The sequence below is a fragment of the Sinohyriopsis cumingii genome, chromosome 5 (assembly GCF_028554795.1).
Source record: "Sinohyriopsis cumingii isolate HCF-2022 chromosome 5, ASM2855479v2, whole genome shotgun sequence".
NCBI classification, from domain to species: Eukaryota; Metazoa; Mollusca; class Bivalvia; order Unionida; family Unionidae; genus Sinohyriopsis; species Sinohyriopsis cumingii.
This window is the reverse complement of record NC_142965.1, coordinates 119,318,421-119,337,716: the sequence shown is the minus strand read 5'-3', so window position 1 is coordinate 119,337,716 and position 19,296 is coordinate 119,318,421. Positions and strand designations below refer to the sequence as shown.

The 19,296-nt window shown below is 35.8% G+C and overlaps 1 protein-coding gene across 1 annotated transcript in view; it reads right to left on the bottom strand.

Annotated features, from left to right (window-relative positions):
- Nucleotides 1–13,516, bottom strand: part of LOC149800064 (ribonuclease H2 subunit B-like) — a 57,642-nt gene extending 44,126 nt beyond the window's left edge. Inside the window, exons 1-3 of the mRNA XM_089959616.1 lie at nucleotides 13,354–13,516; nucleotides 8,880–8,951; nucleotides 2,482–2,589 (exon numbers count right to left, since the gene is read on the bottom strand). Coding sequence (XP_089815742.1) covers nucleotides 2,482–2,589; nucleotides 8,880–8,951; nucleotides 13,354–13,498 — 325 coding nt within the window. The 5' untranslated portion in view covers nucleotides 13,499–13,516. The remainder of the gene's footprint in view (nucleotides 1–2,481; nucleotides 2,590–8,879; nucleotides 8,952–13,353) is intronic.
- Between the last annotated feature and the right edge of the window lie 5,780 nt (nucleotides 13,517–19,296).

Sequence of the window (19,296 nt, the reverse complement as noted above, 5' to 3'; positions counted from 1 at the left end):
ATTCAATAAGCATATGTACAAAATGATTTATTTAATGATTTATTTATCCCTCTGGACTTTTAACATTAATTACTGCTTTAAGTTTTCATATATAGTACTTTGAGCTTTAAAAAGCAACAAACTCTCATATTGCATTTAAAAACACTTTGTACCAGCTAAGACTAAATGTTTTGCACACCAGTAGAACACTAAGTTCTGGGTTACAGAGCAAGTATCTGAATTCAGTTTTATTTTTGTTAACAATACTGAACAATCTCTCACAGCCAGCATTAGAATGGTAAAGAACCAATATTCCTTTCATAACCTGACAAAGAAGAGGAAATTTATATCTTCCAGTTATTGGATCTTTTAGCTGGGAAATAATCTGCCATTGCACATCAACTCTGTCCGCATGAAATACGTGTCAGGTTGTCTGCCAACTTGATACTTCAGGAGTTCTTCTAATTTATCAACAGCTTTTCCTGTAGCATAGTGTATCATATAACTGAGACAACCTGATATGTACAATGGTGGAGACATCTTTCAAAATATAGAATGAAATTCCTTAATGAATTCCAGTCATCAATGATGCAGTACGAGCTTAAAACCCCATACAATTATGCCAACTTATGTTTATTCAAAACATTATCAAGCAAATAAAAAAAGTTTTCTCCAGTGGAATCTACTGTTAATTCTGGTAATGAAAGAAGAGCACTCTGACTTTGCCTTTTTCATTGTCAAGGTATCTTACACAGACTGGGTATAACATTTTGTCATGATAATCACTACTCCTGTCTGTTACAATACTAAACGGACCAATTTTAAGTGAAGTATCATCTGTTAAACACCCAACAATATTAGATGATTTTGTTCTCGCACATGCATATTTTCTGCAATTTTGAAATCAGGAAACATTCGTTTGAACAAAGGACCAATGTAGTCTTCTACCGCTAGGGAAAATCTGTGTTCTATTAAGAACTCGGTACATAAAACCTCTGCATTTATAAAATTCGTGTCCACAATTTAGTTCTGCTGCAAAAAAGAAGTTACTTTAGTAGCGGAGTTAGTAAAATGAGCGAATTCAAGGTTTCTTTGTTTTACCACCATGATCAATATTAAAATCTTTTCCACGCAGCCTGCAAGGGTTGTGAAGCTGCCCTAGAATAGAATGCTGTATTGTGTAATTCATGTGTTCATATCTGAATCGGTTTTTCATCTTTCCTAATCCATCTGTGAAATTATTTGAAAAACATTTTTGCTCTAACACAGGCATCAACTAGAATAAATCTGACTTGACTTTTAGTGTCAAATACCTAAAGACTGGTTCTGTACTAGATATGAATTAGAACAAAGACTGCGAGCAAAGATGAAAAAAAATGGAGAACCAGTCTGTTCTCTCCTAAGCCATAGAGCTGCTATAAATAGAATCCGAGGTCAAAAGTTTGTAATTAGAAATCAGCGTATTTCTTGGAAATAGGGCAGTTGCTATAAATAAAACATAATACTCTATTGTTAGGAAAGTGCAAGCAAGTCTACAGACAAGCGTACTCTTATGCTGTAGATACAGAGACATCTTTTCTAGAATACGGTCTGTATGGATTAATGGGATGTTAATAAAAATGAAAAAGAAAAAAAAAGTGTAATCCAAATACGTTTATGCATAAGGTGTAATTTAGTAAAAAAAGCATAATGGTTCACATGTATGCTACTGGCACTTCAAAAGACTTGGTCAGCTTCAACATGCCAAATTTGTCGGCTGTTAACATACACCAAAATTCTGTACTCTAATTAAATATATTTATATATATCCCTTTAATTCAATCCAAATGCAAACAACAGAGACCCTGATCTGCCAGCACTTTATGCATTAACAGATCAGGGCCCATGTTGCTTACTCTACTGATTAGTCATAAAACATCTGCAAAGATCTAGATCTGCTTTGCATTAAGTAATACCAGATCTGTGTGTAGTTGGCAGATCTGTGTGTAGTTGGCAGTTTGGACTAAACTTATAAGCAAGTATATCTGGTAGTATAAGAGCATCTGTGATTTTTATTATAATATTCTTTATCAGGAATTTAATAGATTACCATGTTCCCCTTGTGAACTGTAAAATTTCAACTAAAAAGCCTCCCTCAATAACATCTTCATACGTCTCCCCTTGTTACCTTGCTAGGGATATAGTCCAACAACACAGAATGCAAAACATACAAGGGTGAAGTTGGAGAAAAATCTGGATGGACTGTGGACAGGGGGCCAAACTCTTGTTGAATTATATTCTCTACCATCTAAAACAAGTTTTGGCCAAATAGATTTCATGCAGAAAAATCACAATATCAAAATCAATTAATGAAATAAGGGTAATGGATGAAGGAGTAAGGACATGCACTGTTTCATAACAAGGCAAATAACTCTGCTTTCATGGCATGCTGAAGTGAAATTTTATAAATGCAGGTAACAATCTGCGATTTCTGACTGATGGACTGACAAACAAAAGAGTAACCTTGTTGCACATGGTTTCCGATGAACCAGGATCTGTTTTCCTCTTTAAACTGAGTGACTTCATAAATTTCTCTGTCTCCTTTGGCAAACAGAAACAAAGTTCCCAGACCTGTCAAATGTAATTACATGCAAATATTGTAATATCAAACAGAAACAAAGCCTTGTCAAATGCAATTAAAAGTAAATATTGTAATATGAAATTATGTCAGCATCATTCAATCTTTTGAACATAGCAAATGCAACACATTCGACACAAAATTTAAGAACAAGAAATGTGTTCATATGACACATATGCCCCTCGACAATGACCTAAACCCAACTGCTGATCTATAGTGATCTGAACATAAATGCACCTCCACAGTGATGTTAACACAAATGCCCCCCCCCCCCCCCCCTTGACACAAACACAAAATTTTGCTGGTTGGCCAGACAAAGGAAACACAATACAAGGCTTCCATTAATAAATGTATGGAAGTATATTGTACATCTGAAGTCTTCTCCACAATGTATAAAATTCTACCAATGGAGAGGCTAAGGACCACCATTTCTTCAACCCACATAAGGGGTGATTCCCAATAAAATTGTTAAGGCCCCAACCATTGAATCAGGAACATTTTTATCACAAAACAAGTGCTTTAGAATTTTGTTTAACACATTGACTTGTGATGTTACTAACATTCACCTTCTAAGAAATATTGAGATTACCAAATTCAAAATGTAAAGGTCTGTATATAACACAGAACAAAACTACCTTATTTCTATTTTTAGGAAGATAACTTGTCACTTTTGACTTTTGTAATACTATTTATAAAAGCAAATTTTCAAGTAAATTATGTCCCTTCAAGAATAATTTCCCAATCACAATACGTTAGGAATTGCTACCACTCAAATCCATCTCTACTAAAAGACAAATAACCCCATCGTTTTCTGCTGTCTCATACAACAGGCAATATTTACCAATTACCCCCCTTGCCACATGCTGCTGCTATCAAAATCATCTTGCATCTGACCCCCTAACTTTAGTATTATTTTTGGTATCAGGACCGTGGAAAGGTAGGCAAATGCCCACAATCCCTCTTAACTGACTGACAGTGCATCCACAGACCATGCTTCTGGGTCTTCAACTGGAGAGACAAAGGTGATTCCACCTTGATGCAGGGCTTTCCTTATCAACCAGGAGCCAGGCGGTTTACCTAGATTCCCAAAAAAACCCTGCTTACTTTCGCAACTCACCCTCCAACTTTAAATCTAATGGAAGGCTAAGCTGACACAAAAAGGTTGATCATGTGCAGATCCAAGTGAAGACCAACTGATGGAGAGATTTCTGTGTGAAGGACTCAACCTCTCCTAGACAGTGTCAGCCAAGACACTGAGTCTGCCAGGAATGTGCCTGATTTGTATGCTGATATGGCAATTGTCACACAGGTTGGATGATTTAGTGTCCCCCTGATTGAGACAGGTCACCACCATAGAGTTGGCAGACACAATGAAAACCGTTTTGCCTGAGAGTTGAACTTTCTAGAAGTGAAAAGCATTTCTAGAAGGTTAATATTTTATACTGTGGAAGCATGGGAAAAATGAGGATATATTTGACCAAATATCAGCAATTGCGTCATCGTCTCCTGGACCAGGCAATGCATCTGTTTGAAGACAGACGGATTTACCCCTTCCACATGATTATCCTCGCTTGCCACTGATGTTACTGTGCATGACGGATGCAAACAATGAATGCCCTGCATCCCCCACAAGGCTGGGTGTTTACTTGGGATGTACAATGAGGACATCAATGTTCTTTCCTTCCCTTTATTTTCCTCTAACCACTCACATTTGGCAGAAATTTTAAAAATAATGTACACAACCTGCAGCAGAATGATTATTCCACACAAAAAAATCCAAAAGGAACATTGGATGTCCAATTTGAACAAAAAATGCCATGGACTGTTGGAGGCAAACTGTACCATGTTATCAGTATAGCAGTGACGCTAAAATCTGGTGACACCTGGCAGTGGCAAGGAGAGGCAATGGTCAAAGTTGTTGTCCTTTGTCTATACGAGATAGAAAGGACATCTTTCGTCTTTTAGTAGGACTGGATTTGCTAGGTAGCAGGCTAATGTTCCTAACGTAATGACTTTGGGGAACATATTTTAAGGAGAAATCAATTTCATCAGAAGTCTTTCATATGACATTGAGGATCTGCACTCAAATTTTTATTCATCAAACACAATATAATTTTGGTCTGCATTATAATAAGTCTGTGTTAATTATAGGTTGTTATTGGAATAAATATACTCAATAATCAATGGTACCAGCATACAAAAAAAGCATCCAACCAGCTAGCCAGTCCAATGTCAGTCAATTTCACGGTGGGCTGATGCAAAAAAAAATATTAGCCAGTCTATCTGGCCAGTTGGATTTTGAGGCTTATGGAGTAAATGTAATCTACAAATGATATGTTTTATGATATTAAAAGAAATATTAAAAAAGTGAAAAATAAATAATGGTGATATGAGAAGATAGATAACATGCATTTAATCTACATTCATTGAATGCTTCTAACTTCAAATAGAGACTTCTGCATCTATGTGATGTCTGATGACACATGCTACTTCCTATTTCCAAAATCAACATGTGGGGTTATTTGGATTCCTGGAAGTCGCCAGATGCTGAAAAACGAAACACAGCCAAGGAAAAAAGATGTGTCAAGTGGAAGAAAACACTATCAAAAGGAAAATGATAGTTGGGTTACAGAATTTGCTTGAAATATGGAAACAGGATGCATGCTAAGAACATGACAATGATGTTACAGTTTGTTCAGCTCAGCATCAAGAAAGATATCTGAGAATGTAGCTCAGCGAATTTCACCTGAGCCCCTCATAATGTAGTTAAAGTTAAGTAAATCATTTCATGCACAAATGATTTCAATGCCCATTGTATCTACATACTGAATAACATTACTCATTCGATTTATCCTGAAAAAGGTAGCATACATGCATGCAAGTAGCTATGTTGGCCCTGGAAGTATTGCGAATAATATCCGTGGTTGTTTTTCATTTAATTTTCACATCAGCGTATCGAAATGTAGCTAAACTTACCATATTCATTTTGGACACAAATGATTTAAACATAATTTATAATGACATACAGTGCAACACCATTCATTAGATGCATGCTGAAAAGACTGGTCTGTGTAGATATGTTGTGTCATGTTCGTCCCAAGTTCTGGAAGAGTAAATTTTTGATACAGCAAAGAAATCAAATGGAGGCAGCTACATTATGGCCAAATATAGCCAAACATGAAAGCCGACTACTCCTTAATAAAGAAGTCAACTCTTCCGAAGGTCATGGTGGCATAGAACAATTCGATGTAAACAGACCATGCTGTTTTAGCATGTAGCATTTTTAATGAGATCTGTTATGCACAATGTCAAATCGCAAAATGAATTAGTTACTTTTAGCTACATTTAATGACACTAACTTGAAAATTCAATGAGCTACAAATTACAATACTAAACAAACCCCAAGTCAAAATTGACAGGATGATTTTAAAAAGTTTTCTTTATATTATGTTTTGAATAATATCTCAAGTCCCTTTCTCTTTTAGTTAAATAAAAAAAATTTATGTACTAACTCATCATATGATGATGACGCAATTGTACATAATAAAGTTTTCAAGTGCACTTCCAAACAAGGGCGGATTGTCCTGTACAGCAATCTGCCCGAGGGCAGATGGAACTAAAATATTTTGTTACAGAAGGTCGCCATGGGCAGTCATGGTGGTGGTCCTTGTGATCTACTTGACACCCATATATTAACTGTAGAAAAAAACACAAAAATATTTTAATATTTTAGCTGTGCAGCATTATATTAGGATGACCTAGAGCACGGCCTGTGGTCAAAATTTAATATTACAGGGGCCTTATGTTAGAACTGAAATTTTGAGGGTGGGGAAAAACAATTTCTGAATATTTGATGGATTTAATTCAGAAATAAAGGGTAGTGACTTTAAAATATCATGCATGATTGCCATGCATTCAATTGCCATTTTTAAGCAGGATTTTCTTTAAAATGGAAATCTGCATGAACCCCACGACTGCCTAAAAACAGACCCTGCCTATTAACCCTTTACCTCATAGAGCATAGTGACAAAGTGCAGCGCGCTATAAACAGAACACCTATTAATAAGTTGACAGCATATGCATAGGCCTGAATGTGAACTGTTAAGCAATGTAGTGTATGTTACGTTTAACAGCAGTTTTAACCATTTTACATTTTTGGTACACATCTATTATATGTGGAAAAATTTAAGAGTAAAGTCCGATTGTTATAGCCGGAAGAATTTTTTATGTGCTTTAAAATTGAGAGAAAACTCAATCACCATCATGTCAGTGAGGCCACATGACCAACCGTAGCTGCCATTTCCCATACTCGAAATTTACATGTTTATCGTCTGCGTCTACATCACTAAGTCATCTGAATTTGATAATCAATAAAAACTACTTGCTGCCTACATAAATATCAGAGCCTTTACCTAAGTTATTGAATCTTTCATAGTTGTGATTCTAATTGTGAAAACTTTGTAAGTACTGAATGAAATCCTGCCTGTGAACTGTTAAGCAATGTAGTGTATGTTACGTTTAACAGCAATTTCAACCATTTTACTTTTTTTGGTAAACATTATATGTGGAAAAATTTAAGAGTAAAGTCCGATTGTGATAGCTGTGCAATTATTTTTCACGGAAGAATTTTTTATGTGCTTTAAAATCGAGAGAGAACTTGTTCACCGTCATGTCAGTGAGGCCGCGTGACCAACCGTAGCTGCCATTTCTGATACTCGAAATTTACAAGGTTTTCATCTGTGTCTACATCATTAAGTCATCTGAATTTGGTAATTTATAAAAACTAATTGTTGCCTACATCAATATCAGAGCCTTTACCTAAGTTATTGAATCTTTCATGGTCGTGATTCTAATCGTGAAAATTTCGTACGTACTGAATGAAATCTGCGACCGCCATTTTGGAAAATGGAGATTATGACCCAGTTACTTTAAATAGCAGATATTGACCTGCGCATAAATAGCGACCATGTGATCTGACGTAATTGTCATTCGCAGAAATGAATGTAGTATCGGGGGGGGGGGGGGGTCCTCGATGGTGGCGCTACGAAAACCAGCTCAAAATGGCTGATGTTTACAGCAGGCGTCAAAAGGCGCTTCCATGCAAATCTTGTAGAGGCATCAAAAGGCGCTCCATGCGAATCTTGTAGAGGCATCAAAAGGCGCTTCCATGCGAATGGAGTAGAGGCGTCCAAAAACGCTTGCATGAGGTAAAGGGTTAACAAGAGTAAACTTTTTTGTCAGTTTACTAACACTTTTAGTTGCTATTTTTTGTTGCTATTCTTTTTCTTCTTAAACTAAACAGTTCAAATGCTTCCTTCTAGAAAATACGTTCTCTTCCTCTCAATTGAAATTAAGTATATTTAAGTTCTTGATTATAATACTTTTTTCCATTTTAAATCAATTGGCTGAGTGCTGCAAATATTATCTACCTGTCCACGGATGTCCCAAGTGACAAATAACATCTACCTTTCCTGGCTGTCTCAAGTGACAATATCTACCTGTCCTTTGTTGTCTCAAGTGACAAATAACATCTACCTGTCCTTGGTTGTCTCAAGTTGATGAAAAAGATCTGCCTCTCCTTGGTTGTCTCGAGTGATGATATTTAACTGTCAGTGGCTTTAGCAAGTATCAAATAATATCCACCTGTCCTTGGTTGTCTCAAGTGACAAGTAAAGGTGTCAACATTTTAGAATACTTCTACCAGGTACCAAATGACCTTAATGATAGGTTACCATGGAAAAGGATCAAAGGGAAATTGTATTAAAAGTGTATAAACCTGAAATAAAGCCAGCATTTTTAAAACCCACAGTATCCAATACATATCACTACCTAATGTCACCACTGTATATTACATACCAGAATTACAGCATGTATGATAAAGATGTTTTTTATTTTACTATTAACTTGATTCAGCAGTTAGTCAAAATTCTTGTCCGAAAGGGCAAAATCTATTAGAACTACACTAAAATTCAGTTACGTTCAGCACTCACTTTAACTAGTCTACATGTGTAACTTTCACTGAATGACTGTCAACTGGAATTCTGCCATCAGCAAGATCATGTGCTCGAAGTGCTGTGTTACATTATTCTCCTCTTCTTTTATGTTTGGCTCTCTCGAGTGGCAAATTATATCTACCTGTCCTTGGCTCTCTCGAGTGGCAAATTATATCTACCTGTCCTTGGCTCTCTCAAGTGGCAAATTATATCTACCTCTCCTTGACTGTCTCAAGCAACAAATAATATCTACCTGTCCCTGACTGTCTCAAGCAACAAATAATATGTACCTGTCCTTGGATGTCTCAAGCGACAAAATGCTGGTTTATTTTCTTCATCAGGACTTTCTTGTACAATGGAATCTGCAGAGAAATAAAAGTGAAAAATAATTCTTTCTAAGTTTACAAGTCATACGGCCTAAGAATTGTATTTTAAAAAGTTTGATGGACTTAAAATTTATCTTATGTCACAACTCATTTCAAGTTATATTCAACAAGAATAAAGTGACAGTATCGTAGATGATGAATGCTGGACTTGTATGTGTATTTAATTTGTATCGTGTAATTGACAATCACCTATAATAGAGGGCAAAAGTTGGACCTACCTGACTAATGTTTTTTTTAAATTTTACAATCAATACATTACATAACTCCTGTCTATAAATTTAGATTATATTTTAAGATCATTATTACTTGGAGGTAAACATGTTTACAGAAGCAAGCAAAGAAGCCAACGGGTACCCATCAGTTAATAATAACCTGAATAATAAAACAAGCATCAGGGTACCCATTAAAAAAAAGTATTCCAAGTTCAGATCGAGACACAGAATAACAATTACAGTTCAAGATTCGTGTCATGTCTACATTTAGCCACAGTTCACGTTTGTTTACTAGACTCTTTTTCATTAGTGGGAAACCCAAGGTAAATATTTCTGTCATGGCAAAGGCAACACAAAAACTTGGCTTGGTTATCGTAACATGCACTTCTTATACCATGTTATAAAAAATTAACAAAATGGAGAATGAAATTTTTCATGGACATTTTTAAATACAAAGGAAATCTTTGTTATTCAATAGCACTGAAAAAAAATCAATAAAAATTGACACATATGTAAATATGGTAATTTTTGCATTAATTTAATTGTGACAGATAGGATTCTTGAATTTGCAACCGCTTGTCACAGATTCCATCTTTTTTATGCAACATATGTTAATGAACCAGTCTAAACTAAAAATAAACGATGCCAGATATAAAAAAAAATGGGATGTATCGCTGTGACTGCTGAATGTTATATGACTTAAAAACGTTAGAGCAGAGGGATTTTTCTTAAATTTAAAAACATCATGCACCAGACCGTTGTTAAAGGACAAACCATGACTACTAGAATACTACAACAGTCATCATCTGTGGACTGTACGACTATTTGCAAAAGTTAATGTAGACATGTAGACTAATTAAAATGAGTGTTATGCATAAATAATATATCCATTTCTTTTATGTCTATAGTTTTGTATTAACTACTAATCAACATGGATTTAGTCGATTTGTGACAAAATTTTAACTGCAGATCCAGGTAAGTAGCAAAAATAAATATGTATGTTTGTCATAGTTTTCTGTAATTATGGTATGTAATGTATAGATTGCTCTTTTTATGCTCAGATTATGCTTTTTTGCCACTTGCATTAGTAATAAATTATGCTTATACATTTCTCAGGGGTTGGCATGTGTGAACCTACAACAAAGCAGTTCCAGTTCACTTTTAATACAATTTCCCTTTGATTGGGTACCCAGGTAACCAATCATTATCATTGATGGGTACCCGGTAGACATTTCCAACAATTATGACATCTCTACAAGCAAGTTGTTTATGAATAAGATAGAAAATGACCTTCATCATGGTTCTGTTGTTTCTTAGCATTTTATATAAATGTTGTTTACCTCAGAATTACATTGAGGATCTGCACTCAAATTTTTATTCATATTCCATACCTAAACATCAGTCATAGAATCTACTGTAGATGAGCTTTAATATTTGTTAGGATTTATTTAAATTATTCTTAGGAACTGCAAAGTGATCATTAATAAATTCAGACCAAATCACTATTTTGGGATAATGGTGAATTCATTCAAGGATATTTTGGATGATGTCACTGTGATACATCAAGAATGTTAGCACATTGCCACATTCCAGGCTACTGGTACATCAGCACTTTCAAGACTGGATATCACTTGGAATGCCACTAGAATTCATTCCGAAAACTCTATACTTTTCTTTATTTGCGATAGAATTTTTAGGACTCTTTGGAATTTAATTCACAATAGTGTAAGTTCTTAATAAATTTTCACTTTGTATTCTAAGGAAATAAATCATTCATATAATCTTGTAAAACTTGTTGGTTTTTGCTCTTTTCTCTTAGTTAGTTTAAGGTCATGGAGTTGTAACAAACCAAGCTCATTTACAAAGGTTTGCCATACTATTTAAAAAAAAAGAAAAACACATAATTACCAGTAGTGTGAAATGTGATGACGTCAAAAGCAGCACATTCTATACTATGAAATAATTAATAAATTTAATCAAAATAATAGAGTAGCATCCCGCACCGAAGACTTCAAAAACCAGAATGCCATGCATATATTTGTTAAGAGAAAAATAAAAAATAAATAAATTAACTCATTTGAAGAATTAGTCTGTTGAATGTAGATGGTAGAGTGCAATACAATATAATGTTTTAGGATTCTCTCAAATGTGATCTTACGTGACTAAATTAAGTCAAGATATATAATAAAATAATGGTCAAGTACTTCTTCATTTTCCTTTCTGAAATAAAAATAAATTTCTGAACTCCTGGCTGACGGAGATGTACTTTGTGAAGCTAGCCATAAAAAAAGGAAGGGGGGGGGGACATTTAATTCTTGAATGCATGAAAAAGACGGTTGCATTATACGTCACTTATCTTACATTGCAAAGTATGATTGTAGGATTTTAGTATTAAAATGTCATTAAATAAAGTTCCTTACAAAACTATTATTTGGAAAATAATATGCAAAATACAGATTGGTTTAATACCAGATGTTTCTATTAATGTCAGGAAAGTAGATATTGTACATTTGATAATGCATTTATTTCAGGTGACAAGTCATACCTATGCAGTAATGGTGATGTGGGATACAAGGACCATGGTAGTGCAAAAGTCAAATAATGATTTATTTTGTCATATTATGGCAGTATTACTTGTTGTCAATAATAATAATAATAATAATAATGCTTTATTTATAGAAGGTGAATCATTAGTCAAGGACTATTCTCCCTTAAGGCCCTCTAAGGAGAGTATAATAATGCACATTATATGAAGATAGCAGTAATTACTGTTTATTTTAACATGTTTAGTATTAAAATACTAAATTCCATTATCTATTAGAAGCACATACATGCTCATGATATCTCTTCTTAAATACTCTAATATTTTCAGCAGATTTTACATGCAGTGGAAGATTGTTCTACATAACTGTACCAGAGTGTTCTACATAACTGTACCAGAGTATTGGAAACTCATTTTAAATTGCTCTGTTCTTCGTTTTGGTGCTAGAAGGTTTCCATGTGATATTGATTTCAACTGGTATTGTGTTGAAAAAGGCCTGAATAAATTCTGAAGATACTCTGGTGCAATTTCATGTAGACATTTATATAAAAGAACTGAACCATACGAGTTTGTGGGATGATCAATAGATCCATCTAAAGTTATGCATGCTGCACATTTCTGAAGCATATAAATCCTGTCAAGCTCAGATTTAGCAGTTTCCCCGTACATTTGAACAATCCATTGCTGAAGATTATATGACTTGTAGTATATATTTTGAGTTTACGTAGGTAAATATTTCTGCTGAGTAGGGCAATTTTGGATGATAGTGTTTTACAAAGCATATCAATATGGTCATTCCATAATAAATTATTATCTCCAGTCACATCTACAAGCTTTTCATGTTTGACATCTTCTAACGGATGACTATTTGCAAGAGATAGTTCTGGGTTCCCTGTCTTGTGTAGCTTTTTTGACATCCCCAAAATCATACATTTTGTTTTGCCTTCTGATATCATTAATTACCATCCTATTTTGTTGTGCCCAGTTTTGGACTGTACTAAGGGCTGAGTTTAATCTCATTTGGACAACTTCAGTATCAGAACTAGATGTATACAAGGTTACATCATCTGCAAACAAATCTATTTGTGGATTCATTAATTAATGGTGGTTCATTGACAAAGATAAGGAAAGGGAGAGGGCACAAAACAGCCTTTAGGAATCCCTGAATGAATTGTGCGAGTTTGAGAGCTAATATTTCCAATGCTTACTTTTGAGACCTTTGGGTTATATATGATATAAACCAGTTTAAAGGATAGTCAAACCTGTAACAGTTCGATTGACAAAGATTCTTTTAATTATAGGAATAGAAAGAGGGATAGTCACTGAAACATTATTAATTATAGGAAAGTAGCAATAGCAAAATAGTTTTAATATGTACCGATAAGATCATTAAGTACCGCGACAATGTTGTATAAAATTAAACCTTGTCACGATTCTCCATATTTTATCTTTATTAACAATAAAATATCTAGATAATTTAAAACAAAAAACAAACAAACAACATTTCATAAAGGACAACAAGAAGAAGTTATATGAAGGTCAACATTTTTTGTGTGGCCCCAACATAAGATCAAAAACAGGCGCACCACGAAAATAGGTGCTGCCTTTGCCAAATCCGTATTACCATTAAGTAGGAAAATCCACTGGTCAGGATCTTTTTTAACATATGATATTTTCTTTTTCTTGCCAGTATCATTGTTATCATTTCTGTTTTCTTCCTCATCATTCTTTGAGCTCTCAGAACGTGTGTTACGTCTCGAAGGTGGCATTCCGGTTCACATTTAGCGGGAAATTAGCGTAGAAATATTGCAAACTATGATTATTTAGAAACATAATCGACCAAATATTGCGCACTTTTAAGATGTCCAGTATTCTCAAAATTGACGGGATGATTTTAAAAGGTTTTCTTTATATTATGTTTTGAATAATATCTCAAGTCCCTTTCTGTTTTAGTTAAATAAATAAAAAAATTATGTACTAACTCATTATATGATGATGACGCAATTGTACATAATAAAGTTTTCAAGTGCACTTCCAAACAAGGGCGGATTGTCCCGTACAGCAATCTGCCCGAGGGCAGATGGAACTAAAATATTTCGTTACAGAAGGTCGCCATGGGCAGTCATGGTGGTGGTCCTTGTGATCTACTTGACACCGATATATAAACTGTAGAAAACAACACAAAAATATTTTAATATGTTAGCTGTGCAGCATTATATTAGGATGACTTAGAGCAGGGCCTGTGGTCAAAATTTAATATTACAGGGGCCTTAGACCGATTTGGCCCAATAATAATAATAATAATAATAATAATAATAATAATAATAATGAGGACTTTGTATAGCGCCTAATCTTTAGAAGCTCTAAGCGCTTTACAACATTAGACAACACCTATAAGATAAAAAAAACATATAATGATATGATTACAAAAACAAACACCATGAAATTAGAAAACATTAAAAATCATGCTGAGAATATTTAAGGTAGGAAACATCATTAGGCCTTTAAGTTTGTTTTTGCAGTCGAAATAAGTGAGTTTTGAGAACTTTCTTGAATGTGATCATTGTCTTTGTGTCTAAGTTCAGTGGGCAATTCATTCCGCTATGCTGGGCCCTGGTATGCAAAAGAACGCTGTCCATATGACTTTGTCTTCATAGTGGGAATAATGAATATATGATTGTCAGAAGAGGAGCGTAAGTATTTTGCTGGTGTGTACACATGGGTGAGGTCGGATATGTATGTTGGACTAGAGTCCGACAGTGAAACGTAGTACAGAGAACAAATTTTGTGTTTGATTCTGGATCGAATGGATAGCCAGTGTAGGGTACAGAGCAGCGGGGAGTTGTGATCTGATCGTGGTACTCTAAGTATGATCCGAGCAGCTGTGTTTTGAACTTTCTGAAGTTTCTGGAGTAGATATTGAGATGAACCAGACAGAATTGAGTTACAATAGTCCAGTCTTGAAAGTACTAATGAACACACAAGTGTTATAGTGGCATCAACTGAAAGCTATTTGAGCTGATGCGTCTCAGCTCAAGATATGCAGCCTTGCATATGTTCATGACATGTTGGTGCAATGTGAGAGTACTGTCCAGAGTAACACCTAGGTTTCTTACTGATTGTGGGAATTTAATGTTGGTGTTGCTGATATTTATTGTTTGAGATAAAGGGTGTGAATGAGAAAGTCTTTGTGTTGTGATCAGAATGGCCTCAGTTTTATCATCATTCATCTGCAGCTTGTTACATGTCATCCATGATTTCACATCAGAAATGTACCTCTCTACACCTTGGATGGTAGCATCAACTTCAGTTGGGTGGCTAGATTTGTATATTTGGGTGTCATCAGCGTACAATTGGTGAGACACTGGATGATGATAGTAGTGAAGGGGGATCCTATAGGGTCTATGGGATTTATCATTAAAAATACCCTTGGGACAATATAGGGTCTATGGGAATTTAACATGGTCAAGAATCGTGGGACAATATAGGGTCTATGGGAATTAACATGGCCAAAAACCCTTGGGACAATATAGGGTCTATGTAAATTTAACATGGCCAAAAAAAACCTGGGACTGTATAGGGTCTATGTAAAATTGAAACAGGGAGGGTCTCTATTTTAAAAAAAAATAAAATAAAAAAAAGGGGTAGGCAATGGTAAGGCTATCTCTTTTCGAGATATATGGCTGGCCCTGAAAAGGGCCTTTGGGTTTTCTTCTTCTTCTAATTTCTTCTTTTCCTCCACCAAGTTCTTATTTTATCTCCTACACTCTTCTTCTCTTTCTTTTTTTTCTTCTCCTCCTCTTCTTTCTTCTTCTCTTCCTCCTCTTCTTTCTTCCTCTTTTCATTTTCTTCTTCTTTTTCAATTTTTTCGTTCCATTTGCGTATTCTTATTCTTTCCTCTTCATCCTCCTTCTCCTCCTTAATCTCTTTCATGACACCACTAATCTTGTCCTTTGCTTTCCTTAAGTTATTAATTTCCATCTTCACACGATGGGGACTATAGGAATAATGGTCTTCAACCAGTCTTATTAGCATCTGTTCCATTATTCCTAAGTTGTCTAAAACGTCTTGCAAGGTTTGTATTTTGTCCATTTGGTTTGACGCCATCTTCTTTTTATTCTTTGCAGAATGGTTTGAACAACGAACACTGTGGGTTCTTATAGTGAAAGCGCGGACGTGAAGGAAAACATCCACCTAATAACATAAATTTGATCTTACCTAGATCATGACTAACATCGCGCGTACGTGAAGGAAAACATCCCCTTACTTTCTCATTTCATATAATATAAACCTCAACTATACTCTCTACATACGCTAAGAATCAATAAATAAACCCATAATCTACTATTCACACAAACTTACTTCATCATTTACAAACACAAACACACAAACTTACTTCAACATTTACAAACACAAACACACAATCACATACACTTCCACTATTAATAAAGAGTTAGTGTTTATATTCACACTACTCTACCTACACACATTGGCAAATCGATCGTTATTTCTTTTCTAGAGTATTGGGTAGCCCTGAAAAGGGCTGTTTTGTTTGGAACTTCATGGACACCTGGTTAATGGTGGCACCTTCCAGGCCTGGCGCCACATACACATCTTATCCCCCAGTTACTTTTTACCTTTTGGGGGGAGAGAGCAGAGGCAGGATATGTCGCTTCAGAATCCCAATTTTCGCTCTCTGGGATTTTGAAATTTCTTCTCTCCTTTTCCTCCTCCTCTTCTTTGTTTCTTCTTTCCTCTTTATATCTTCTTTCTTCTTCTTCTTTGTTTCTTCTTTCCTCCTCTCTTATCCTTCCCTCCTCGACAATGGCTTCCGCGGCCAGTTCATTTAATATGCGCCTGGCATATTCCAGATGCACATGAAGCTCCAACAGTTTCTCAAGTCTCGTGTTCATTTTTTGGTGTTGATCAATCAACAAGGGTAGCTGGACTGCCGAACGAGTTTCAATTTATACTGAAAGCGCGGACTTGAAGGAAAACATCCCCCTAATAACATAAAATTCATCTTACCTAGATCATGACAAAAAAAAACAACAACGCGCGGACCTAAAAGAAACACTCACTCACTTTTTTATGCTACCCATCACTATTTTAAAATTTTTTATAAATCACTTCAATAGACTATCCACATACGCAAATCAATCCAATCTAACCCCAAATATACACCTCAAACACTAAGAAAAGATATCATTCTAATCTACTATCTCCACCAACTTACTTGAGCTCTTACTAACTCAAACACACCAACACATACCCTCACATTTTTTAAAAGAGTTAGTGTTTATTTTCACACTACTCTACCTACACACATTGGCAAATTAATAGTTATTTCTTTTCTAGAGTATTGGGTAGCCCTGAAAAGGGCTGTTTTTTTTGTTTGCTATGGTATTCTTTTTAAGTTTCTAAGAATGCGATGTCCTCTGAGGATAGACTTTCTGGCGATAGGTCTGCTTCTTCGGAAAGAAAAGAAGAACTCTTTGGTGTCGATACGGCAATCGACAAAGCCTCTGTCAGGTTCAGGTTGCTGCTGTTGTTGTTGCTGCTGTTGCTGCTGTCTCTGAAGTCTGTACTTCTCTGTCCGTTCTTCTTTTTCCCTGTTCATTTCTTCTCTGAAGAGCTCTTCTATCAGGTCTTCAGTGATTTTTAACATTCTCACATTTTCGATTTCTTCTGGCTTCGGTATCAGACTGTGTCTGACCCTATGCAAATTCACGTAGGCTTCGTTGAGCTTAGCTAGTTTGGAGCACACCTTCTTAGGAGGATGAGTCGACAATGGATGGTTAGACTGGAAACAACCCCGGTTCTTAAAGTCAAAGCGCGGACGTGAAGGAAAACATCCCCACACGGTTTTCGAGTCGCAACGTTTAGTGAGTGTCATGAGAGGGATAGTAAGAAATCAAAGAGCATCAATCCAACATTCTTCTAGGTAAACAAAAGACAAAGACATTTTTTTCAAAACACAACATTTTTTATTCAAAAATCACTTAACACTAAACAACAACTCTAACATTTTTAACAATAATCCAACACTATAACATCAAACATTTTTTTCAAATCACTAACATTTTTTTCTCAATGGATAATTTACTTTAAACAGGGCTGACAACGTTGTGAATGAAATTGTGATTTCCACTGTTGGAAATCATTAGGCCATTGATGGACACTACGTTTCCTAGCTTGAGACAAAAGATAAGCATAATGGTCACAAAACCATCGATCTACTTTCACATCGTTTCTAGCAGAAGAACGAGGATCGAAATGAGTCACTAAATGTTCTAAGGAATAGCCTAGGCTGCGATGATGCAGATAATACACACAATATTGTCCACACACCAAGGAATCTGTGCCTTGTAATTTCACATTATTGAATCGGGTGGTTTGAGCATTTCTTCTCATAAAGTCAATGATATCGTCTTCCAAAGGGGGCAATCCGTACGAATCAAAATATTCCACACATCCTTCTTGAGGAAAGTAGACGGCTACCCAGTGGGTTCCTGGGAGATGACTGTCGTCCGTGTTGATCACGTAAGCTTGATGGTCTTTAGGTTTGCGATGAGGGAGTTCATCTTTAGCACAGACGACAGGATTCCAAGAAGCTGTATACGAACTGTGGTTCAAAAGGTAATAAAGTTCCCAGGTATCCATTGTTTTCTGTGTTGTTTTTTTCTTCTTCTTCACAGGTAATAATAAGTCGTCAATTCGATCCTGACTTTTTGCTTGAAAATGTCTGACGAATAAACGGTTATTCGTTCTGTTTCCTCACTCTGATTTAGGAGAGCTTCGATACGATGGATCTCTTGACTGGTTAATGGTGGACAAGAATGTTCACGCAAGTCTTTTTACCACTGGTGCAACACGTCTTTGTTCGAGATGAGACTCCAAGCATCGTCCAGATACTCGTCCAATTTTTCTTCTTGACTTAACATCAGGCATTTATCGTGTTGAATTTGACTGGGATGATCGTTTTGACATCCATAACAATTTTTCTTGATCAATTCCGTCATTTTATCGACCAAGTGTTTGGCAAAACAGGAGACTAAATGGGCTTCTTGTTCTGGCCATCTCGATTTCATCATGATCACTTCTTCTTCTTCCACAGTCTCCTTACATTCCATGTCCAAAGTTTCTCCACTAGGTAAAGAGGGATAACAGTCTTCCATGGCTTCTAGTAATCTAGAATGACTTCTCTCAAACTATTGATTTCTATGGTATTATCAAATTCGGCATACAGGATGACGTTCACCGTTACATCAGGGTCTCGGTTTGCAAACTGAATTTCCACACGAATTTGGCCGGATTTTATAGGGTGGAAATGTCCCTCGTCGCTGCCTTGGTCTGGAGTGAAATCGAAAGCCCACAAAGCATAACCTCCTGCGTAATCCTCGTACGTAATGCCGTGACTGGTGTTGGTTCCTAACTGGCCGGTGGCTTCGTACAGGGACAAGTACGATCTCAAGTAATTCTTCTTCTCAAAGTCAGGTTCGAAAGGTCGGGTACACAAGGTCTTGCCATCGCGACTGACTTCGATCTTGGACACGCCAAAGTGTTG